This window comes from Glandiceps talaboti, chromosome 5 (genome assembly GCF_964340395.1).
Source record: "Glandiceps talaboti chromosome 5, keGlaTala1.1, whole genome shotgun sequence".
In the NCBI taxonomy this organism is placed as follows: Eukaryota; Metazoa; Hemichordata; class Enteropneusta; family Spengelidae; genus Glandiceps; species Glandiceps talaboti.
Window position 1 is genome coordinate 18,965,001 of NC_135553.1, and position 19,025 is coordinate 18,984,025.

A 19,025-nucleotide genomic window follows, 5' to 3' on the forward strand; every position below is an offset into this window, starting at 1 on the left:
TAGAACGATGCCAACATGGCGAGTATCTCTGTCTCGCTTACTTATTCTGTTAGACAAGTACGTTTCGCTGAGGTTTTCAACCCGCTGTTCGTTTCGTTAATAATCGGTCAAGGTCAGTGCAAAAATTGACCACGGTTCTGTAATTAAGATAAGTGTGTCTGTTGAAGGTTAGAGCGATTCTCAATTTAGTTAATAATTTGTTATTTCTTTTGACATCGGGCGAAGTCTTGGAATGTGAGCGGGAATGTCGAGATTTACAGATAGGCGTACGAAGTAGTGCTTTTTTTATTGATGGATTAGCTGAAATACCGTTGTAAAGTCAGACTTACTGAGAGATGAATACCAATTAGGTACGCATCGCTTTCCACACGTTTTATAAGTACCTAGAGAACTCATCCTTGATGCAATCTAAAGAAATGTGGTTTTTGCGGTCGGGTCCTAATCGTTGACATGGTGTGGCGCCATGAAAAAAAATGACTTCAAAGAATATTAGACCCAACATAATATGTAGTAATTGAATTACCTCAAAACCACACAAATACAGACGAAGCAATTCTAATAAGTGTGTATTGAGACCATGCTTCGATGTCTTCTCGAACTTGAATGTAAGCGATGCACTTTAGAAGTATGTCCCAAAACGAAGTACGGCACCGTGATAAAACACACGCACAGACACAGAGATACACACACAGAGCCAGACAGTTATACATACATACATACATACATACATACATACATACATACATACATACATGCATACATGCATACATACATACATACATACATATATACATACATACATACATACATACATACATACATACACAGACAGACACAGCCACAGACAGACAGACAGACAGACAGACACACAGACAGACAGACACACACACATACATACATACATACATACATACATACATACATACATACATACATACATACATACATACATACATACATACAGAGACACACACACATACACACACAAATCTACAGAAAGGCTAGCTATAGTTACAATCATAACATTTCTTCAATAGTAAATAGAGAATTGAACTAATATTTCTGTAATATAGTAAGTTCCTTTTCAGGGTATCAAAAGTTTATTTCTTAAAAATAAAAGGTCCTCGTGTTAGAATATCAAGGCATTTTCAACATGTATATACACATGTCTAGTCACAACGATTTGTCTGGCAGAAAGCCAATTTTGATGTCATTTATCCTGATTGTATCGAATGAAGAAGTGTTTTGGGGGAATTACACAAAAAGAACGATGAGTCATACGCGATGAAATCTCGCCGTCTCCGAGCGCCCGGCCAACTCTTCGTGCTACCGCTGCAGGTATAAATTTGCAGATATTGACGTGACCACAGGAAAAGATTACAAAATTCTCCTTACGATAGTATTTCATATCTTCATCGGGCTGGATCGTCGTCAATCCTGCCCTAACTTATGTTATTGAACTATACTGACGTCGAAAGTATAGCCCTCAGGTACAAATTTAAAGTAAAAATATATCTGGTAATATCAAAACTAATCTCACATTACAACTGTTAATTCGCTTCTTCTTCCTCTGACGTTAGTTCTGTACCCATTTGTTAAATATATACATCGGTCTACAATTTTTGCTTGATATTTCCTTGAGCGCGACTATCAAGTCAATTATTTGTCAACCAAACTCTTAATGATACTGCGGTCTACACCTCATCCTGTCTGGGGTAAAGGGTCCAAATAACATGATATTAAGATGGGTTGTAACCATTTTTACTTTTACCTATGTATGTATGTATGTATGTATGTATGTATGTATGTATGTATGTATGTATGTATGTATGTATGTATGTATGTATGCATGCATGCATGCATGCATGCCTGCCTCCATGTCTGCCCGTCTGTCTGTCTGTCTGTCTGTCTGTCTGTCTGTCTGTCTGTCTCTGTGTGTGTGTGTGTCTGTCTGTCTCTCTGTCGGTCTGTCTATGTGCATGTATGTATGTATGTATGTATGTATGTATGTATGTATGTATGTATGTATGTATGTATGTGTGTATGTGTGTATGTGTGTATGTGTGTATGTATGTGTGTATGTGTGTGTGTGTATGTATGTATCCATTCTTTGCCAGTGTAATACATTCAAATTATACATGATCTTTGATATTTCAGGACAAACTAAATGGAGGGAGTGTAATTGATAACATAAAAAAACCCTTCAGATTACAATATTTTTTGTCAAATGTTGAAATACAAGTATTATCTGTCCTTTAAGGTCTTGTCTTTTGTAACTGTATTCGACATCTCGTTAATATCATAACAATTTCGATATCATTGCTGTGATTAAACAGAGAATCGAAATTATTTGTCATTCAGAACATTATTGGTCTATTGGAGGGTCTATGATTATGTATATTCATCGATTAATATACAAACATAATAATTCGGGATTTTATGCCCTCTACATGGCACATCTTCATAATGGTAACGGGGAAATTATAATATGACGTTATCTGTGACATTCTCTCAGGCAAGAGCTGATATTTCTTATGGACAGTCCCGTAAAAGAGGCTGTGGTTTACAACGTTAGGCTATGAATGGTTTCGCATATGTCGGAAGAGTTAACTGTAATATAGTATGTATTTACACCTTTTAATGAAATGCAATTCCCGTCTTGATTTGTGCGTTTTAAAAATTCAATGTACAATTCGACTCATTTGTCGAGATGTTTGGATATATATCCTGTGCATTTATTTTACCGAACAACTGACAGTTTGCACTGTGTAATAATATGGGAAATCCTTATTAAATATGTTGAACACTCTGAGCCATGGCTATGTGGTGATTTCCTGGACAGCAGTTTGTGTCAGGCACAGGTGTGTCTTATAATACTTATAATGGTAATTTACGGCAATTGTTTCAATATAGCTTCTCTATATATACATATGGTGTAAACAAGAGTAATCATCGGACATACGTGTAGAAGGTAAAATCATACACGCTTCGTCATAAAAAACATTCCGGCGTTCGTCACAGAATTGTCTTCAGAACCATGTGCAACATTTTTAGCCAAATAAAGACTATATTAATGAAGACGTCAATCTTTATTTGGAATTTAGTCCATATTTAGAGACAACGACGGTATACATACATAATATGTCTGGGCGGCTCTATTTGATATTTTCACGGCGTTCTGTATACATATGTACTAGGCTAAGCGTGTAAATTTACTACATATATAAGCCTTATGGCTACTTTGAACAAAACACCCCCGCATGTCCAATACAAGCAGACAGCAGAATTTGAATAGACCAAATATTATTAACGTCAGACTAGACGACGCACTAATCAAAGTCCCTAACAGACTAATATTACACTGACATAATTTCAACTACGAGTAAGACACACAATTAAGTGATTGCAAAGGGAAATTGATTTCTGGACCAGTGTTAACTTTTATCAAGATTTACACTGGGCATGAAGGAACAAATAGACTTGACACCACAACTTGCTTATCGGATCTACCCAAGCTTTTTAACTTGAATGAGTCATCTCTGTTATTATCTCCCAGTACAGCGCAAGGACATTTCTAGCTATGAAAATTAAGTTGTTGCAATGTTGTTGCAAGAAAACGAGAAGCATTTCCTAGCATTCTGTCCTCGTTATGATGAACTGAGAAGGAAATTCCTCCCAAGATGGTTTTACGAAAACCCTTCATATGATAAATTTATATCACTGGTAAACTCACAAAATGTCACAAAGTTAAATAAGTGCATTAATATTTGAAATGCATTTGTAGCGAGTGCAGAGAACGACAAGTCGTTCAGTCCAGAAGAATACACATGTTTTCGGAAATGGCTGAAGCAATAGAGGGCGCTATTCCTCGAAATATATTGGTAGAATAAAAAGGAAGTGCGTGAGTTGGTGATATCCATAATCATACTTTAAGTCTGAATGACCTAGAAATGACAATTAAAATCGGAAGGAAACTTTCAACCATTCATTTTATCGAATTTCCTGAAACTGCAATAAACGTTAATTTTTGCACAGATGCGTGCTCATGGAGTTGGCATCTGACAACCAGTGGCATTGGAATTTTTCAAATCATGTCGTAGAGGGCGTCATTTTTTTATTTCGCCAGACTGAATATAGGGTTGGTCGGTGGGATTAAGTAAGGGCGCCATCATTTGGGTTTGAACAACAACACATGTTTAAATGTATACAATGGTACCCAAATATGTCAATGCAATAGGGATGTTGTACCCTTCGCAGTCTGAGAGTCAACAACAGATTTTAAACATACAGGAAAATAACCTATTGCAGTTCTCATGCAGTGTCAATGTGTAGATTTAGGTAAACTATCCATCTACAGGTAATACAAACATTACAGAGACATACATGGTCTTGCGATTTACAATTTATTCTGTAATATTTTCTTATCAGAGGCACACAAACAAAATTGTACATTTCATCAGAATCTCTACGGCTGCGTACAAATCACCTAGCTTCTAAATTCTACAAAATAACATGTTTTTCCTAATTTTAGGCTGTCACAGAAAAGTAAAGCTCAATGTGTTCTATAAGATTTAGACACTTCCAAGGAAACCATTTTTATTTGGCCTGCGTCATGCAGATGTGATTCAGGAAAACATGTCCACAGAAAGTCTGGTTCATTTAGTTCATCAAAGGTTGGTTGTAAAGGTTATATCATTACACTGACGTGTGTTTACAATTGAATTTGCTGTTCTATACTCTAAGTAAAAATAGATAAAAAGGCGAGAATGAAAAACTACATAACATTGCACTTCAAGTTCAATTGCAGGTGAGTGTTTATCGAGGCAGTGACAAATGAACTAAATGAGTACAGTACCAATCAGAAATCTATGAAACACACAATTAAAAACAGTGCTTGCATTTATTTGTATATGCAAATTAGAATTTATGAATGAACTGACTGGGAGACAGAATAAATCCAACCCTAACATACTATAAACCTGGACATTTTTGCTACAGACTTATTTCACTGGACACACAAAAATGCAAGAAATAAGTAGTGACTAAAATGCCTTTTTGTACATGAACACAATGTACCAGTCTGGTGATTAGTCAAAAATTAGCCTTTGAGAACTAAATGAAGACTGCAAAAATAGGTTTTTGACACATAAACAATTCAAATTTGTACAGTTTTTGGTCAGTATCACAGGATAAAAACCTGTACTAACACAAACAAAAATTACTAAATAAAAGTGCACTTTTAACCAATGCAGTTGACCCCTGTCTATTCAGCTATCACATGAACAATTACAACCTTTTTTATACATACTTAGCGTTACAACTACAGTATGTCAAGTAGCAATGAACTGAGATGATCTTTCTTGCCATATGATCATATAACATTTTCAGTAACACTACTAATCGTGCAGTTTCCTCAACAGCCATTTCACTCCAGTCCAGATTTTAGCATTCATATACAAAGTTCAAAGTTCAACAAACTAAATGCACTTACAAACAAGAAAATCAACAGCAGTTTTCCCCTATACATAGGGTTACATTTGGCAATGACATCTACTTCTACAACCATATGTTGTAAATTGTAAAACTTTTTATAAAAGATGCACTTACATTTTGCACTTATTAAAGGAGAAATGCCACTCCAGGAAATGAAGTTATTTTCATAAACTATGGGTTGTGGAGAGTCATTTCATGATTTTGACATCACCTACAATTACAAATTACGGCAACAAAGGAGAATATAGGTAGAGAGGTACATAGACAGCAAGTAATTCACTTTGATTCAAGTGATATACCAGAAAGTATCATTCCCTTTTCCTAAGCTACTATACAGACTTTTGAAAATGATACAACTGTTGCTGCACAAACTCTTTAGAGCAACATCATATCTGCCCTTTGAATTTTTTAAAAAGTTCAACATTTACTGACAAAATAAAGTGACAGAAATCAAACATGACCTATTATAATGTGATCTGCTTACTGTGTTTTGACTGTATGACACATATCAAGGCAATACGCAATGTTCCAGTTACCAAAGTTCTAGCCTTTTCACAGGTAAGCATCGCAAGAGGGTGCCCCAGATTTAGGAAAGTGAAGGTTAAATTTTCAACATGGAGTCTGATCATATGACAATACAAGAAGCTATGAATAAAATGAGTGTGTAAGAACTTCATCAGATGTTCTTACAACAGCATTACAGGCGTGGTTAGGCATGTTTTGATTACTGGTAGTCGCTAATAAAATGGTACAGTGGAAAAAACCTGAAAAACAAATGATGGCTTTGCATCTGCTGTCTTTATACTACAATACTCAACAATTCTGGCCTCACTATCAGCTTCAAAATGTCTTGCGAACAGCACCCCTAGTGGCAAAAAACATGAAATCTTTTATCTTTCTAACAACCGGAATATGGTGTACTGATTCACATACTTGCCTTAACATTAAAATATCTTCCAAGGCATTCACCAACTACATACACATCTGGGTAATTTTTTTTCGATGAACACAAAGATTCAGAGCATTGGTTTTATATATATTTTTCATTTGGTTATCAAATTGGTCTGAACATGGAATATAAGAAATTCAGTGTGTGACACTTGTATGACATTCCAATACTAATTACCCGGCAACGTCTCAAGTATTTACATATTAGAAACCCTTATGCTTACACCAAAAGATCTGTACCAAATAATCAAAATTAATTCTTACAGTACACATTTAGAAATGTGACCCCAATAATAGACCCTCGTGGGAGGGTCTATGCCTCAATCATAAAAAAAAAGAAAGAATTATCTGAAAAATTTGAACTAGCATGACCCAACTTTCATGTAAAAACAAATTGTGTACACAACTATTACTGAGTAAGTAAGTACATAGCCATATTGCATACGACTACAATGGTTGGAAACATTAGGTAATTTCGGGATAAACACTGTTAGCTGAATCTCAATGTCATAAACCACAGGCCTCTTTACGACACCGTCCAAAACGTACCCACCAAGTGGTACATGTATGTGCTCTAGACTGCGAGAATGGCTGAATCTGTACTGCATAGTTACAGATTCAATGCCATGGACAGGCTAGCTAACAGCTTTCATCTTCAACTTGTCCAAAGTATAATTTTCAGTTGATGTCTTTCAATCACTTTCCATGCTGAGACCAGTAGCGCCCTCTAGTGTTGAAGTCAGTATTTGAAGGATTTCTTGCTGTTCCATATCACTTGCCATCTGTATGGGAGTGAAATCACCCATCTTGGCATTCACATCAGCACCTCCAATAACCAGGGCTTGGCATACTTCTGTATGACCTAGTAGGGTAGTACACATAAATAAATTATGAAGTGAAGTCATTCTATGTATGCTATACAAACGACTAACATGGAATTCTAGAGGTTAATTTTACAATAAAGTATAGCACAGTATAGGATGACTGCACAATGTCACACAAGCTCAGTAAGTGAACATTGTTCTTTTTGGACCCCCCCTCCCCCTCAACCTACATTCACAAGTGCAACTTCACATGTTTATATATGATGTAAACCACGGTGCAAAATGTAGCAGTCACACCACTATGATCAATGCAACCTTATGAACCTGTTTACTGAGATGATGGTAAACACATCAAAATACTACCGGAAACCCAGCACTGTGTGTCACATTAGAAGTAAATTTTTATCAACTAATTTTAATCAACATCTCAGTAGTAAATACAGAAGCTGTTAACATTGCAGGCGTGAAAGTTTTTGAAATTTGGTTAGAAGTTAAATGAATGAAGAACATGTTCTTGGTACATGTTTACATTTTTTAGCCTGATCGCCTCCTCTGATCAGGCTAAAAAATGTAAACATGTACCAAGAAGGTCAATTCAGGCAAAATAACGAAGATAAAATAGCAATGAACGATTAGCCGACATCTACATTTGATTTTAATCAGATTGGCTTATTTCAAGCTTGTGTGACACTGTGCGATCGTCCCCAAGGTAGAGCTATATTTATGTATTCCTATTCAAGGACAAGGCACTTTCCAGCCAGGCAGAAACAAAATGGCAAGGTAAACATTAATGAGAACTCAATAATCATGATAATCATGTAAATTTTCTTTTAGTGTTTTCCTACAAAGTGCTTTGCAATCATTATCCCTGGCACAGACCTATAAAGCCACAATGCATTGGCCTTTATGTTTCAAGTTCTTGGACAACATGCAATCAATTAAAGCCTCTGATATGCATGTATGATTTAATCATTCACATACCAACCTCTGTTCTTCCAGGTCCCCATTCATTTATGCAGCTGGGATCAAGGGAGCACAATAGTGATTTAAATTTAGAGCTTTAGCCATTCAGAAACAAATGGGCAGCAGTGAGGCTAGAACTGACACCCTTAACATTCTAAGCCAGACATTCTTACTATTAAACCATCATATGACTCCAAAAATTAACTTTACAACTTCTGATTTCCTTATTACATGATCCATCCCCTTTCAACATCAACACACAAGATTTACAGTTCTATCGCACAATGTCACACAAGCTCAATAAGCAAACTTTGTTCATTTAGGGGGAGGGGATGGGAGGGGAAGGGAGGGGTGTCTGGCATCAATGTGATTGATGAACTTTATTCATCTACCAAAATTTCAACGGAAAACTTTCACTCCTTTAATGATAACAGTTTTTGTATTTACTACTGAGATGTTGATAAGCTGATAAAAATAAAAATTTATTCTCGTGTGAGATATGGTGCTAGGTTTCTCGTAGTACTTTAGTGTTTTTACAATCAATCGTAGTGGTGTGACCGACAGTTTTCATCACAGATTACCTCATGTATAAACGTTTGTTGTACTTGTGAATATTTGTTTTGGGGAGGAGGGAGGCAGTTTTGACCTAAATGAATGATGTTCGTTTTGTTGAGCTTGTGCAACATTGTGCAATCATCCCTAATACTGAAGTAACACATACCATGCATGACAGCTAAATGTAATGGTGTAGCGTTCTCACACTGTGGATTGACAACATTAGGATTTGCATGACCTTTCTGTACTAAGGTCTTAACCACGGTATCGTACCCTAGATTGGCTGCAGCATGCAATGGTGTATTCCCTGTATCTGCTGGTTCATTCACATCAGCTCTAGGTTGGACCTGTCAGACAAAATGAGATCATGTCATCAGTGGAATTAACTAAATGTATAATAATATACTACCATTGCTGATGCAACAATAAATGCTATGATCAGATTTGGAAATAAAATTTTATTCAGACATGTAATACTTGTTTGTCCATTACCAAGAATGTAAATTATTACATACAATGTACATTATGTATATGTATGTACCAGAGATTACTTGCACCGGTGCATGCATACAAGTGGTATTTGCACTACAGTGCAATACCAAAAACATTATTGCATACCTTTATATGCAAATTGCATACCATTATATGCAAATGAGGACATGAATGTTCATTTTATACAAAAGCATGTCATTGCATAGTGTAATTTTTTCGGAAATGTACTGTTTCGGATAAACATATGTAATAATAACTGAACCTCATGCCATGCAAGTGCAAGTGTGGGTACTCAGGGGTATTTGCACTCCTGCTTGCAGTATTGTCTGCTGCACTTTCACTCTCTACACTCATGAAAGTACAATGTACTGGCACAGAGAACACTGAAAACACTCTTGCCGGCCCATATTCTATCATAGTCGAGGTGTATACATCTACACTAAAATGGTGTACACATTATATATGCATACTTGATTTTGTATCAAATATAGACTTTATAATATGATGTGTGTGTGTGTGTGTATGTGTGTGTGTGTGTGTGTGATTCTCAATATCACAACCCATGTGTTTTGATTCTGTCTGTTACTGTACTCACCTTTGTAAGAAGGAATGAAAGAATGACAGGCTGGTTGTACATCACTGCAGTAAACATTAACGTTCTATTGCTAGAGTCTTTAACAAGGGGGCTCACCCGCTGGCTTTTCATCAAATAGTACAACACTTCACTATAGCCATACTGTGTTGCTTGGAATGCTCTCGTCACAGTTAACGTGTCCTCTTTTTGGGTCTTATTCACAGCATTGTCAGAAACATCTCCTCCAACAGTGCCCCTACTCTTAACATTTCGGTAAAAGTTTACCACAGCATACCACACATTCAGGAGTGCAAAGGAGCGAGTTGCCAGCATCATTTGAGCAAACTCTTTATTTCTAGTTGAGATTTTCACATCTGATAGCAGTTTTTTGTACTCGGCATTTCTCTCTGAAGACAATATATCCAGGATATCAAGAAAAAGATGGGCTCCTTTTGCACTGGTCAACTTAGATGGATATTCTTTGAAAACAGCTGATTGCAAGTTACTCAGATCTGACTCTCTGACTTTACCAGTTCTTATACCTTCAGCAAAAGCCATAGTGAACTCATCATGAAGTATACTAACTTCTAATGTAAAAATATTGTCTCTCTGTGTATCTGGGAACTCGGTCATCCAGAAATGAGCAAACTTGACAAAGTTGTCTGCAGAATAACACCACATGGAAAGTTCACTGACCATTTCATTTGCGCGTTTTAACCATTGACCGACAGCATTGGGGTCTAGGAATTCCAACATTTCATCAAAGTCTCCCTGTCTTCTTGTTCCTGATCCCTGTCTTGACAAGTCACTGTTTGTACTACTGCTTGATGATGGTCTTGAACCAACAGGAGGTAGCGGCTCTTTAGTATGTGGCCATTCACCCCTTGATAAGGACGGCACGTGGGGTACTCCTCTACTAGTATCACCAATTGATGTGGTGTTATTTGTTTTACCACTTCTGTTTTTTGGCCTGGCACCTGTTGATTTTGGTCTTGCCCCTGAGGAGGCGGGAGCTGGCGGTCTGGGCTGATATTTTGTACCATTGGGGAGATAACGATCACCTTTGAATATTAAAGCCGTACCAGGTCTGCTATCAAGATTTAGTGAATCAAATGAAGTGGGTAAGTCAAAGTCATTATCACTGAGCTCTTCATCACTATCACGTATGGTCAATCTAGACACACAGATCAAGTCTCTCAGATCTCTCACATTTCGAGCCATTATTGGACAACAAATAAACTACTTATGCTAACTAGATGCAAATTTTGTTAAATTATAATGATTTCAATGATTAATGAAGGGTATTACCGAATCATTTATGCCACTAAATCATGGATGCCAGTTTATTTCAATCTGCAATCTGATGTCAAGGCCTAGAAACACACAGGTAAGCAATGCAGGTAGACGGAATTTACATCGCCACGCAAACTTGAAGAAAAATATGAGATTTCTTGTGAGCAGAGTCGCAAGTTCTGGAAAGAAGTACCCCATTAACTGGAACATATCATAAAGTCGGTGAGGACGATGAGATGGTGCTCCCCGGAGTACTCATTCATGGATGACAAGCTTATTTCCGTGTCCCTCGCCAATACTGTACACCATTCACAAATTTAGTAACTTGGTAACGACGACGCGACGCTTCGCGTTGAACTGTTGTTTACTTTCGTAAAGCACGTCTACAGACTACCATTCACCGTTCGCCACTTTCATGTTTCCCTTAGGACGATAGTGAATCAAGATCACACGATATACAACTACCTCTCTCCATGAGTTTGTGGAAAGTTGTCGATGACGGCTGCTTGTCCAAAATGAGTGAGGAATTTGTATCGGCAACTGCCTTAGTGCGCAGACTCTAAACTATATTCCCAACTATGTAACGAGAAATTCTATTGGTTGTTCGGACAGGCATGATGAAGGTCAAAGGTTATACTCATCTCTCACTGCAGCAGAAGCACTCAAAATGGAAATACGATTTGATGGAAAGCGAGCCCTCGTTACGGGTGCCGGTAAAGGTAATGTACATTCGATGCTTGTCATTATATCACGATTTGAAGGACACAGTTTGTGAACACATTTTATTTTCAATCTCGATCAACAACTGATATTTCTTGTCTTGATCTTCAAGTTCAAAAACATTGTCTTGTTTTGTTTATGTTACGCCCCCATTTAAATTACGAGCACATCCTGTGTGCATGGTATTAGATATTCATATGTTATTAATGAAAGCTGTGATGACTGGACGTAAATATTCCTGATTTTCCTTGGCAAAATTTAATAGTTCCTTTGTAAAATTAGCTTATAGTTGTATCTTGGACTTAGTAGTGTAATATTTATACTGTTATTGACAGACTCGGCCATTTTTTTTCTCAAGTTTTATGGTCATTTTTTTTGCAAACCACGTAAGAAAATAAAGAGTAAAACGAAAAATGTTTAGTTACACAAAATAGACTGTAAAAAAGAAAACAAAGTTACAATTGTTCCAGCTAATAAAAAAGTGCAAACTTCAAAATATGAAAAAGTTAAAGAACAAATATTAATGTACGGATACACTTATTGCAAAAGGCTTGTATTTAGACAGTTATCAACTATTTATTGTAAGGTACATTTGAGATGTCTTATTTTACGTGGGACATAAACTCATTGATGACGACAGATTGGATTGAAGGCTAACTACATGTAGTCAGTTACCATGTGTGTGTGGTTATGTATCTCTCATAGTGGTATTTCTACTAATTTTCCTTTTTATAGGTCAATGGATATACTGTACATATAGACTACAAAGTGACAAAGTTTCTCTTAAAACTCCACGAACAAGACTCAGATTCTATGGTGATCGTTCTTTCTCATATGCCGCTGCTACCTTGTGGAATGATCTTCCAAGTCATATTCGTTCAGCATCAAGTACTGAAATTTTCAAATCTAGGCTAAAGACCTACTTTTTTGAGAGAGCATATTTAAGTGACACTTTGTAAAGCGCCAGTGAACATTTTAAATGGATACCAGGCGCTATATAAATTTGTTATCATATCATATATCATAATGCTACTACACTATTTCTGCTATCCTAACTGACATTTTGATTTTTTTTAAATTTGCTATATCTACTCTTGATACTTCAGTTACATTGGTCTCAAATGGTATTCTGCCATAGAGACTGTAATTCGTCGAATACATAAGTAGACTTTTAAGTCACGAAATCAGTATATGACATATGTAAATGTGACCTGTCAACCCACGTACATCAAATTCTGTTCAAATTTACGGTAATTTTTTGCACAAGTTATGTGTGTGGTGAGCGTAACTGAAGAATCTTGGTAGACTTAGAAGGAGTGAAAATTCAAAAATATCAAAATGTCTCTTAGGATAGTGGAAATAGTGCAGTACGTGTAGCCTTAGTCCCTCAACTCTACAGGTAGAAATGGATATAACTAATGCACTTTGTATTCGTGTTCAACTGTTGCAGGTATTGGTCGAGAGGTGGCTAAATTACTTGTGAAATGTGGTGCTGAAACGTATGCTTTAAGCAGAACCCAGTCAGATTTAGACAGTCTAAAACAAGAGGTATGCAACAAAATAGCCAATGCTGTCAAGCAAAATGATTGCATTTCAAAACACTCAAAAAAATCAATCATGTTACCTAAAGGTGAAAGTACCAAATTCCCATAATGTCATTTGATATTATTGTGATCATAAAATGCATTGTTGGTCAATTAAATCTAAAAAAAAACGATAATGAAGATGTGATATAATCAGAATTTAAAATATATAGAAACTTTAGAGGAATTGTCACTGGCCGTAATCATTTTAGTCGAACTATTTTCCAATTCTTGTTCTGTTTATACACATAGGCATCCTTAATGATTAGCCAATACTGAATAGTGGACAAAACAATTGACCTTGAACATAACTTTGCCGACTTGTAAACATTATAAAAGCCATGAAAAATGAAGTTCACTTTCACAATAGTGCACAAAGTGTTAGTAGTCGTGTATCTATGAAGATTGTGTATCAGCAGTAAAATAATTTAATTCTCTGTTCTTCATGTGCACCAAAGGGTTTGAGTTGTCAGAAACAATGCAAACATGATTCAATGTTATACTTAGGCAAAAAAAAAAAAGTTTCACGTCAGCGTGTGCATCACTTACATACCCACCCCCAACACCCCTGTGTCAATTTTTTTTCATGTTTGTTCAGCCCATCCAGTCTGCAGATCCGGGGGAAAACACAAAAATAACTCTCCCTACTTCACAGCCAATCATGAAAAAGCAAATGACATTTGCAAGACATGCACACATTCTCCAAAGTAGTAAATAAAAAGAACAGTAACTACCACAAATAGTAGATTGAGTGACAGGTTTGTTGAAAATTCAAAAAAAAAATCACATCATCGCACAACTTTAGACAAAATTTCCTGACCAGAAATAATTCTTTTTTTTTTCACCTTACTTACTTACAGGTTCCACAAATGCACATAGCAGCAGTTGATCTGTCTGACTGGGATGAAACAAAGACTGTAGTTGAATCTATTGGACCAATTGATCTGCTTGTCAACAATGCTGGTACAAATATAACACAGCCGTTTCTTGAAGTGACTAAGGAAGCCTTTGAAACGTAAGGACAAATGTTTTCACCACACATTTCAAACACCCCATTGTGATATAAATCATTACTTGCAAAATTGGCTCTCATAATTTAGCAACTTTTTAAAGTTTAAACTTGATGTATACATAATGTAACCATGGATGTTAGAAGAGTGTATTATTAGATGTTATTCCCCAGTGACGTAAGGTGTTTATCGACGAGTAGTGACAACCCTTAGTTCTCGAGTATATAATGGAATGAAGATTAATATTGGAGAATAACATAATTATACCACCGTCAGTAATATCAAAGAAAAATTAGGGAAAGTAATGGTAATTTTGAACGTTTTGACTCGCATTACAAACACAGAAACAGTGACGTAGACATTCGTTGTTGTGACATAGACACACGTTGTCATGATATAGAACGACCAGAGTGTGTATTCCATATTTTCTGTTCAACTTGGTTCATGCATGGTATAATGTACCTTTATCCTTTGTCAAAGAATAAAGGTAAATGTCAGGTTTGTACTTATTGATCAGGACTGTTTTCCTCATTACTTTTGCACACCTATGTTATAACTCCCCCAGTTTTAATATTCACTTTGAATGTCATATTTAAAGTTGCATAAGATTAATCTTGTGGTTGTTATAGCAATGATAATGATACTATATATTTACCAGCAGCTGAAAAGAAAAATGTATGCATCAAATAAGAAATTAACAAAATAAATACATTGGTAATAAATAAATATATGAATAATAATTACAACTTTAACTTCTGGCTCAACCACAAAATTAGCTTTTGTCGAAACTAGTCAGGTTTGTGGCTTAAAGAAAAATATTCAGTGTAATATGGCATGCATTGACTTAAAGAATAATTATATCTGTTGGAAAAATGGACAGAGAAAAATAATTGTTTAAAAAAAACATTTAAGTTATTAATTTAGTGCTTTAATTGAGACTTGAAGGATGATCTAATTCTTATGTTTTTCAGTTGGTCGGGTAGTAAATTCTAGTGTTTAGTGTGTGCTGATTTGATTTCTTTTAATTTTGCTCAGTATGACAGTATCGAATGTAAACTAATTTATCTTTCATTTCACCACTAGGATTATAAACATCAACCTTAGATCATACATCCAGGTGGCTCAGGTATGTTGAAATCAGTTGTTACATCACAGTTACCATAGAAATTCCTGCAGTCAATTCTTTCATTAATTTCATGCTATCATATAGGATTTTACTTTCTATTTTGGCAGATAATTGCTCGTACTATGGTTGCCAAAGGAACTGGTGGCGCTATTGTGAATATTTCTACTCAAGCTTCTATCATAGGATTCCATAACCATCTTAGCTATGGTAAGTACCCTATGTGGATTTGTTCAATTTCAGCTGATCATCCTCTGTTCTTTGTAAGGCCTAAAAAAATTGTTTGGTTACCTGATTACCTGATAAAATTGAGAAAATTGAGAAGTCTCACAAGAAATAGTGGATGCAGAAACTGACATCAACATAAAAAGACAATATAAAACTCTTCTCCCAATCTGTAATGGCTGTACATCTGATAGGAAGAAACCAATAACACAGAGACCATATGAAAAACACTGGAGAGCATAATCAATGAAATCAACATCAAAAATCTACCTACACACCACCTATTCTAAAATTGAGTGTAATCGGAACCACACAATTCGTTTTTTAGGCCTAAAATGGTGACACTTTTTAAGTACAAAATTTTCACATTTTCATTCATACAGCTCTGAACATTGATGATAGAATGAAAATAGTTCAAAGGTGAACAGTTAGCAATCTTAAGGTGAATTTATAATACCTGACTCCAAGTTCATATTCAATTAAAGTACTGCCCTTACTGATAACAGTATCAAGGTGAAATTACTGTATCTCACATCAATGTCTTGTATGCCTTCTGGTTTTGTCAGAACTGTTGATTGTCTAGTATGGATTCTTTGACATTTTTTGATATGTATAAAAAATTATTTCATCAGAACGTTAATGTGTTATATCTTAATATCCAGTTTGAGTTCAGTCGATTGACAGTTACGTATATTTAAGTAAACAGAATAATTTGAGAGACTTTTAAATACACAGTATAGAATCTCACTCCAAAACATATAAACTCAGGTTATGTCACATTTTTAATGCTGAAAATGTGGTTTCAAATATATTAGTGATAAAACAAGCCTAAAGATACCACAAAATAGATGTTGTGTGATGCAATGCATGTTATGTACTCTGTATTTGACAACAGGTGCTTCTAAAGCTGGAGTTGACTCCATAACAAAAACTATGGCATTGGAATTGGGGCCTCATAAGGTAAAAAAAAACACATTTATAATATACATGTAAGTTTCATAAACCGTTCTTCCAGAATTGTTACATTTCAGGAATGGATGTTACTACAACATTTATTAACTAAATATGCACACATTTATGGTAATCACACTCCACCACAAATAGTTTGGCATTTATGTTGCTAAGCACAGCTTTATGAAATAGCAATGAACATATCAAAGGATTCTATGATGGTACTTTGAGTCATATACACATACATTTACATATATTATATGTACTATTACACACCATTGCCTGGCTATTAGGGCACTAGTAGACATCTATCACCCCAAAGGTTGTTATACAGCACCTATTTCCCGAGGATGAAAGCCAAGGGAAATAGTTTCTACATAACAACACCAATGGTAATATGATGTCGACTGTGCCCGAATATGGCCAGGCAATAAGTATTTTGCAACACATTACATTGCGAGCCATGTATTCTTTCCTGAGTCAAAGTAAATCAACAATAGGACTCCTGTGCTACTGTAATAGTACCCTAGATAAAATAGAAAATGAATAGTACCCTCTGTATACAAATTGAGGTCATTATGGGTTACTAGTCCATACCATGTGACACGGTCTAAGCCAATCACTGAAGACGAAACCATGTGTTATAACAATTAACATAGACCCTACATGTGTATGGTCTATGGTTATAATGCAGAAAATTGTATGTCTGTTTTGTTCATTTTATATACTTGCCTCTGAATTTGATGTCTCTCCACCTTCATGAATTGTTTTCAGTTAAATATGTCTGTTTGTATCAAATTCTGTCCAACACTCAATGTGGCATAGTGGTATGGATTCCACTGAACACATTATCCATCAATTTTGTATTTTATTTCTTCAATTTTAGTTTGTTTGATCCATTTCTCTGTTCTACAGATCCGTGTCAATGCTGTGAACCCAACTGTTGTACTAACTGAATTAGGAAAGAAAACATGGTCAGATCCAGCAAAGGGTGCACCTATGTTGAGTAGGATACCGCTACAAAGATTTGCAGGTAAGGTGACCAGTGTGTCTTCTAATGATAGCCAAATTTTGTTGTTGTGATGAGAAAAACTGGGAATCACCACATAGTAAGAGATAGGGGAGCACCAAATTTTGTGCATCACTAGAAATTGTGTGCATCAGTTGCTCATCAAATTGGCTTAGAGGGCACTCTGAAGGTGACCCATTTCACCATTTTTAATTACTATCCTGGTTATTTGATATATTTGTAGTCTAGTTTCGTACCAACAGTATAACAGTTGGTACGAAAACCCTCAACATTTTAATATATCAAAAATAGAAGCATTGGCAGAAAGGAAGGAAACAGATATGAAGCATTCCATCAGAAAGCACTGTTTGTATAAATGAATTGAAAGAAACTTGGTCCACATTCTCTTTGACACATTATTGATGTAGTTATATATTAATATTTTGGTATCAGACTGCTCAATATTTTTTTATATTGTTTTTTCAATTTACAGAAGTTGAAGACGTTGTGAATGCAGTAGTTTATCTTCTAAGTGACAAGGCAGATATGATAACTGGTAATTTATTACCAATTGATGGTGGATTTTTATCATCTGGTGTATAATTGGCTGGATAAATTAACTGGTAGTTTATTACCAATTGATGGTGGATTTTTATCAGCTGGTGTATAATTGACTAAATAAATTAACTGGTAGTTTATTACCAATTGATGGTGGATTTTTATCAGCTGGTGTATGATAGACTGGATAAATTAACTAGTAGTTTATTACCAATTGATGGTGGATTTTTATCAGCTGGTGTATGATAGACTGGATAAATTAACTGGTAGTTTATTACCAATTGATGGTGGATTTTTATCAGCTGGTGTATGATAGACTGGATAAATTAACTGGTAGTTTATTACCAATTGATGGTGGATTTTGATCAGCTGGTGTATAATTGGCTGGATAAATTAACTGGTAGTTTATTACCAATTGATGGTGGATTTTTATCTGCTGGTGTATAATTGACTGGATAAATTAACTTGTGTATTACAAGATGATAGATTTTTAAGAATACTGACAAGGATGGTACCTTTATTTGTGTGTTTTCATGTCTAGTATGTAAGGAATCTGACAGAAAAATGTTAAAAATTACATCCTCTATGTGCAGATGAGAAAAGAATCGCAATATCACTAATTATTAATATTGTAAATCACGTTCCTGTTTTCGGCACCTTCCAAAATGTACCCTCCAAGAGGTACTGCTTATTTCGTTGCTTCA

The 19,025-nt window shown here is 35.6% G+C and overlaps 2 protein-coding genes across 2 annotated transcripts; one reads left to right on the forward strand and one right to left on the reverse strand.

The window, feature by feature from the left end:
- Positions 1 to 4,413: 4,413 nt before the first annotated feature.
- On the reverse strand, positions 4,414 to 11,667 carry LOC144435256 (uncharacterized). The gene is made up of 3 exons (XM_078123843.1): positions 9,871 to 11,667; positions 8,950 to 9,130; positions 4,414 to 7,303 (listed from the first exon to the last, which is right to left on the reverse strand). The coding sequence occupies exons 1-3, from the start codon at positions 11,068 to 11,070 to the stop codon at positions 7,134 to 7,136; spliced, it is 1,551 nt and encodes a 516-aa protein (XP_077979969.1). The 5' UTR covers positions 11,071 to 11,667; the 3' UTR covers positions 4,414 to 7,133.
- A 135-nt stretch (positions 11,668 to 11,802) lies between these two features.
- Positions 11,803 to 18,671, forward strand: LOC144434788 (L-xylulose reductase-like). Its single transcript, XM_078123287.1, has 8 exons — positions 11,803 to 11,861; positions 13,313 to 13,410; positions 14,306 to 14,460; positions 15,539 to 15,581; positions 15,689 to 15,788; positions 16,699 to 16,763; positions 17,670 to 17,787; positions 18,257 to 18,671. The coding sequence occupies exons 1-8, from the start codon at positions 11,810 to 11,812 to the stop codon at positions 18,364 to 18,366; spliced, it is 741 nt and encodes a 246-aa protein (XP_077979413.1). The 5' UTR covers positions 11,803 to 11,809; the 3' UTR covers positions 18,367 to 18,671.
- The last annotated feature ends 354 nt before the right edge of the window (positions 18,672 to 19,025 follow it).

What these genes read in the sequence shown, in the direction of transcription:
- LOC144434788 (XM_078123287.1), top strand. Translation starts at nt 11,810, where the DNA reads ATGGAAATACGATTTGATGGAAAGCGAGCCCTCGTTACGGGTGCCGGT. An exon ending in CGTTACGGGTGCCGGTAAAG is followed by an intron (nt 11,862 to 13,312) that starts GTAATGTACATT and finishes CAACTGTTGCAG; the next exon opens with GTATTGGTCGAGAGGTGGCT. An exon ending in TAGACAGTCTAAAACAAGAG is followed by an intron (nt 13,411 to 14,305) that starts GTATGCAACAAA and finishes ACTTACTTACAG; the next exon opens with GTTCCACAAATGCACATAGC.
- LOC144435256 (XM_078123843.1), bottom strand. Translation starts at nt 11,070, where the DNA reads ATGGCTCGAAATGTGAGAGATCTGAGAGACTTGATCTGTGTGTCTAGA. An exon ending in TTTCATTCCTTCTTACAAAG is followed by an intron (nt 9,131 to 9,870) that starts GTGAGTACAGTA and finishes TTTGTCTGACAG; the next exon opens with GTCCAACCTAGAGCTGATGT. An exon ending in ACATTTAGCTGTCATGCATG is followed by an intron (nt 7,304 to 8,949) that starts GTATGTGTTACT and finishes CTACCCTACTAG; the next exon opens with GTCATACAGAAGTATGCCAA.